This window comes from Molothrus ater, chromosome 5 (assembly GCF_012460135.2).
Source record: "Molothrus ater isolate BHLD 08-10-18 breed brown headed cowbird chromosome 5, BPBGC_Mater_1.1, whole genome shotgun sequence".
Taxonomy (NCBI): Eukaryota; Metazoa; Chordata; class Aves; order Passeriformes; family Icteridae; genus Molothrus; species Molothrus ater.
Window position 1 is genome coordinate 33,034,335 of NC_050482.2, and position 5,718 is coordinate 33,040,052.

At 48.0% G+C, this 5,718-nt stretch overlaps 1 protein-coding gene and 1 non-coding gene across 2 annotated transcripts; both read right to left on the bottom strand.

The window, feature by feature from the left end:
• Nucleotides 1–585: 585 nt before the first annotated feature.
• Nucleotides 586–4,121, bottom strand: RPL18A (ribosomal protein L18a). The gene is made up of 5 exons (XM_036400635.2): nucleotides 4,020–4,121; nucleotides 3,452–3,631; nucleotides 2,755–2,884; nucleotides 1,156–1,265; nucleotides 586–735 (listed from the first exon to the last, which is right to left on the bottom strand). Exons 1-5 carry the CDS (start codon nucleotides 4,035–4,037, stop codon nucleotides 643–645), a joined length of 531 nt encoding a protein of 176 aa, XP_036256528.1. The 5' UTR covers nucleotides 4,038–4,121; the 3' UTR covers nucleotides 586–642.
• LOC118698493 (small nucleolar RNA SNORA68) lies at nucleotides 2,026–2,157 on the bottom strand. Its single transcript, XR_004981894.1, has one exon. It is a non-coding gene; the product is annotated as a small nucleolar RNA SNORA68 (small nucleolar RNA).
• Nucleotides 4,122–5,718: the final 1,597 nt, after the last annotated feature.

Genomic DNA, 5,718 nt, shown 5'->3' on the forward strand with positions numbered 1-5,718 from the left:
GCAAGCTTCTAACTGTGAACATAGGAGCCTAAGGATTCGAATTTGGATATAGAAATTGTCATTATTTTCATTCATTGGTCTAATAGAAAAGGATAAATCTGCCAAGCGCTTTATCATTTTTCTTTTCTAGGCACAGGCACCTCCATATGCATCCCTTATTCAGAGTGCTGTGTAACATCCCTGAAAAGGTTCTGGTTAGAACTAGAATTTTGGCTTCAAGTGCCTCAAGTTTGAAGCAGCTTAACTGAAGTTATGAGGTCTTTTATTCTTACAGCTAAGTCTGAGTTCTGTATGCACCAGAAGCTGCCTTCTTCCTGAACTCAACTGTTCACTTAGTGTGCCAAAGGGACAAAATGGAAGTAGGATTTTACAGCAGCTCAACAACAGATGTCTCTGACCTGAAAGTTGGTTATTAAAATTTGATTTATTGATGGAATATTTCAGTAATTTAAGTAAGCACCTGAAACACTCACCTGTTCAAGGGAATCACAGCTGTGAATAGTAGGCTGCCAATAGTTTACAGAAAAGAACAGGAATGGGGACTCCTAGATAACCAGGACAGAGTCTCCAAAAGACAACTGGGAGTGAAAGCTTCCAATAAGACCTTTATTGCAACACAGAGTTGACAACATGTTTTTGTATTTAATAGAAAGTATTTGGTCTCTTGGTGGTGAAGCGTGGTTTGTGCTGGCGACGCAGAACTCTGTGCGGCAGCGGGAACTTGATTTTAGAATCCTGCAAGAAAAATGTTTTATGTTAATTGAGGTATCAGATGAACAACAGAAAATAGTTTGGAATAAATGGCCAAGCTGTATTCAGTGATTACCTTATGCTTAGAGAAGTAACCCATCCACAACTTAAGATACACTTCACAGGACTTAAATTAATTAATTTTGCATTCTTTTTTTCAAAGTAATGCCAGTCATAGGCATGTATTCTGTAGCAGAACATGTATTTACTTTATTGTGACTTTCTTCCAAACACTTGTAGCAGCAGAAGTCTTGATCATAATATACCATAATCGTGAACATACGCACCCCGGTTTGGCTCCTGCTCTATTTCTGGCTGCAAAGCAAACCTGTACCACACAAGAGAGATCCCCTCTTCCAATCCAACGCTGGCCCAGGACCCACCAGCCAGTGTTGGCTCACTTACATGGAACTGCTTGACTGCTGGTCTGCGGCACTTGCTGGCAGCAATTTCCTCAACCTTCATGATCTGGATAGAGTGAGCACGGGCACGATGACGGGCTCCCATATCACGGTCTAGAACAACAGAACTCATTAAAAAGGAATTTTATTACATGTTCAGCTCAAGAATCTTACAGCCCTTTGTTCAAGAAATGTTCATAGCGTCATCTAAAATTTTTTAAATTTCTGATCATCTGTAATTAAAATCACTGTTATATAAAGTGATACCACAAATATCACAAAACCAACAAGCAGCAGCAAACTCCTCTTGTAAGTTTTAAGTAAGCTCCACAATAGGAAGAGCCATTTGAATCTTCTTGTCAAATTTCAAGAAGGTACACATGGACACAAGTAATATACCTAGGACTACTTACTCTCTTGCAAGAGAAAAAAATCCTGTGATTCAGAATCAACTGAAATATTACTAGAAAGACACAGTGAACTTCAAAACACTTTCCTTTCCAAAAGGAAGGTGCAGGTAAAAGTAGGACCTGAGGATATCTTTACTTTTATTGAAATTGACCAGTAGTAGAACCATGAATTGATGTTCAGCCCACGTAATCAGGCTTTTTGAATAGAGGAAACAACTGAACTTAGGCTACCTGAAAATTCCTCTATTCAGCAGTGCAAATCACTGGCTTCAAATCACATCCATAGCTAGCTCCACAAGGTATGGCTGTTAAAATACTACTGTGCTTCCCATGAAGATCTAACACATCTATTAAAAACTTACCTTCCACAACTATTCTTGAACATAAATGTATCAGTCATGAAAAGTTTTCTGGATCTCTTAAGCAATCCTTCAGTATGTTCATTAACAGAGATTACTGCACATTAATGTAGAACCTTAAATTTCACTTTCAACAGCACTTCAGCTTTTGAAAGGCGACAAGATACATTTAATATTTGCACACATGACAAGAATATCATTATTAAGAACAATATTCTTTGGGTTTTTATGTGCAATCCGTAGTGCTTATAACACTCTGGACTCAAGTATCAACAGCAACAGCTACACAAATGGTCTATCACTTTAAGTACTTCACAAAACAGTCTGAAATCAGGACAACCATTACTTCTCCATGAAATGAGGCAATGAGATCTTGGAGTTACAGTAGGGGCTTTTTCCCTGTGTTTTTTTTTTTTTCTACTTGCTTGATAAAGGACAGATTCTATTATATTCCCCATGATCTCTAAAATACTCTTTTCACAAGACTTGGGAAGATATATTCAATTATCTTAAAACAGCACAGCGCAGGAAATACACACAGCACCTGAAAAGTCAATAAATTCTCAGAACTAGAATTGTAGAAAGACACACCAAAAGAAGTGGGAGTATTTTCCAGTCAGAGAAACTGTATAAAGAGAGGTAACAAGTCACCTATCAGATGTATAATAGATAAATATCTATGGAATAGCTGGCAACCCCCTCCTTTAATTGTCCAGTGTTTCAGTTATTTTACCATGGGTTAAGTCAGCATGCGTTATGCCTAATTTGAGATTTAATCTTCTGCCTGTATACTGCTTCTACTATTTTACACCTCAAACAGCTACATATACTTACAGCACTGAGTGACAGCACCCGCAGTGGTCAAATCTCTGTACTCCCTGTACATGTTGTGGGTTCCACTACGAGAATCATAGCGCAACCAAATACCAAAATTTTTTACCCGCAGAGGGGACTTCTCATACACCTGGAATTACACAAGAATATGGAAGTGTTTAGAGATGATGTACTATCACCATTTTACAATTTTAAGAATAAATATTTCAGAGCTCTAACAAAACCCCTGTTTTAAGTCTTACTGTCAAAAAACAACTCTTTGCTCTCTTTCCCCTTACCAAGATAGCTGGATATGTCTTGGTAATTCAGAGTAGAGAGCTTTAGTAATTCAAAGAAAAACACAAGATTTCAGCTCTAAAGAGTGTTCTTTAAGTATCAAGGAAGAGGAGTGTAAGCATACAAACATCCACTTCCCAGGGCTACGAATGTGCAAATGCCTCTTAAAAGGTATATTGTACAATGAACCTAAGTCTAAGATTCAACACATGACTCGTCATTTTGAAGCAGTAAGTAAATTTGTATTTCGTTTACAAGACATATACCACTACTTTCAAAAAGCAAACTTGTCACTCCTTTTCACAGCAACTGAAAGACAATGGATTTCAACCTCACACCCCATAACTGCAATTCCTGTAAAATCCCTCCACATACACCTGCTGGAACTCCATAAGAAGCTTTTAGGTTTATAATTCTTCACCTGTCCACAGTACACAATCTCTCCAGAAGACTTCTTCATCTTCTTCAGCTGAGAGACGAAGTACCAGAATCGGGACTTGGCGACGACATGGTTCGGAGCGAAGATGCGCATGCGGTACAGAGGAGGGGTCGTGCATTTCGGCGTGGGCAAGCAGCGCCCGACCACCTTGTACTCCCGCAGCTAGAGGAACACGAAAACCAGGCGGACCGCCGAGTGAGTGAGCCGCGGAGGCATCGCGACGCCCGTCCCGAGCCCTTTGAGGCGGCTCCTCAAAGGAACAACGCGACGAAAGGAGCTCAATCCATTAGGGGAGGGAGCCCCTTGCGCCGGGCGGGTCGATGTCCCGCGGATCTCCCCGCGGTCCGGCACGCCGATCTGGGTCCGCGCCTGGCGGGAGCGGCGGCGCCGCCGCCATGTTGGCCGCTCGCCGCCCCATGGGCCAGGCGGCGCCGTTCGGCCACGCACGGGCCACTCTCGAGCTACAACCCGCCACCGTCGCCCTCCCGACGGCCACCCCGGCCGCACTCCCGGCCCCGGCTGTGCCCGCCGCGCTCCGGTCCGTACTCACGGTGCCCGACGCCTTCATGGCGCTCCACCGCCGTCGCTCGCAGAAAGGAAAGGGATGGGCAACGTGCGCTGCCGCCTGACGTCATCACCCCACCCCGCCCCCGGAGGCCCGCGCGGCGATTGGTTGCGAGCAGAGCGCGATTGGAGCACGCAGCTGTCAGTCTCCGCGCGCGGCCCTGGCTTCCGGGCTGGCGGCGCCGCGTGGCCCGGCCCGGCTCGCGCTCCCCCTATCGTTGGCTGCAGGCAGCGCGGCCTCGGCCCAAGCCCCTGCTCCCGGCACCGGGGCCGCGGGCCCGCATGGGCCTGATAGAAGGTAGACTTGGCTGTGCGTGACTCCCTCTCCAGCCCGCCCTGCTGGCGTTAGCGTGACGGATGTAGCAGGGAGGCTCTAGGCGGAGACACCGAAATTCCCTCGGGGCGGTAGCCGGCAGCGTAGGGGTATCGGGGGAGCCTTTCTCACTCGTCGTCCTCCGGGATAGCGAGGTCACTGGCTACCGTGAGGTTGCCCCCGAAGATCGCCCCCACGCACTCAGTTGCATGAGATGCGTCTTAGGGCTGGTCCCGCCCGGCGCTCGTTTCCCCGTGCATTGGGAGCGGCCAGTGCCTCTGCTGGCAGAACAAACAAGTTTCTCTCGATCTTTGAGCCCCTCACGCCTTTTGAGAGCCGCGCTGCCGTGGCCACGGGACAGGCGTGGGTTTTGCCTCGGAAGATACTGTAACAGCCCCGGGGCTGGCTCGGGTTTGTAACGCAGTTGCTCGCGTTTGGGTCGGTTTTCAGTCCGGCCGAGCGGCCCCGCGGGCGTGTGGCGAGGCAAAACCCAGAACACGGCGCTGCCTGCAGAGCCCTGTACCCAGGAGCCCAGTGCTACGTGTGCAGACACAGCTGTGCGAGAAACGACGCTCACTTTTAAAATTTCAAAGGTTTATTAAATCTTAACGGAATAAGGAAAAATTGCAGCGCCCAGAGTACGCCCCCAAACGGCCATGTGCTCGGCTACAAAATGGATACTCTGTTTTTTATATCCTCGGCCCCCTCCAAAGTCTTGACAGTCAGCTCCTTCTCTGCCGTCCATTGGTGGAGATCACTTTCTTACACTTCGATTGGAGGTCAAGTGTTGCTGCGCCTCCTACTAACAAGCCTGCCTTCCCTAAATGCCCTGACTAGTGATGACAGCAATACTGGGGGGAAAGGGATGAGGACTGTGGGGAGAGCATACCAAAATAACATAATTATACATCTATAAAACTTCTCTTAATGTACACATAATGCTCATCTCTTAATTCTGAAAGCCAACCATCGCATTAGCTACCTACAGCAGCTGGATTCCTCCTTACGGACAAGAGCACGCCAGCCCGGGCCCTGCCCTGTGCGCGCCCCCAAGCCGGTCGCTCCGGCCGCTACTGCAGAACTCGCACCGGCGGCGGAGCCCCGCCCCACCGCCGCTGACACGGCACGATTTCCAGACACTGCAGGCAGTTCGGGGGCATCCCGGGACAGCCCTAGTTTATTCCACCGCTGCGGTCGGTTTTACAGCAGGGCTGGCGGTACTGAAGCGGCGGGTGGGACTACGACTCCCAGGCTGCCTCGCGGCTGGGGCACATCCCGGCGTGCCTCGCGGCCGGCCGGCTTGGCGGAGAGGGGTGGTCCTGCTTAGTCTTCTCCTCCTCCTCCTCCTCCTCCTCCTCCTCCTCCTCCTCCT

What these genes read in the sequence shown, in the direction of transcription:
- RPL18A (XM_036400635.2), bottom strand. An exon ending in GGGTGCTGTCACTCAGTGCT is followed by an intron (nt 1,266 to 2,754) that starts GTAAGTATATGT and finishes CTGTTGTTCTAG; the next exon opens with ACCGTGATATGGGAGCCCGT. An exon ending in CAGCAGTCAAGCAGTTCCAT is followed by an intron (nt 736 to 1,155) that starts GTAAGTGAGCCA and finishes TTTTTCTTGCAG; the next exon opens with GATTCTAAAATCAAGTTCCC.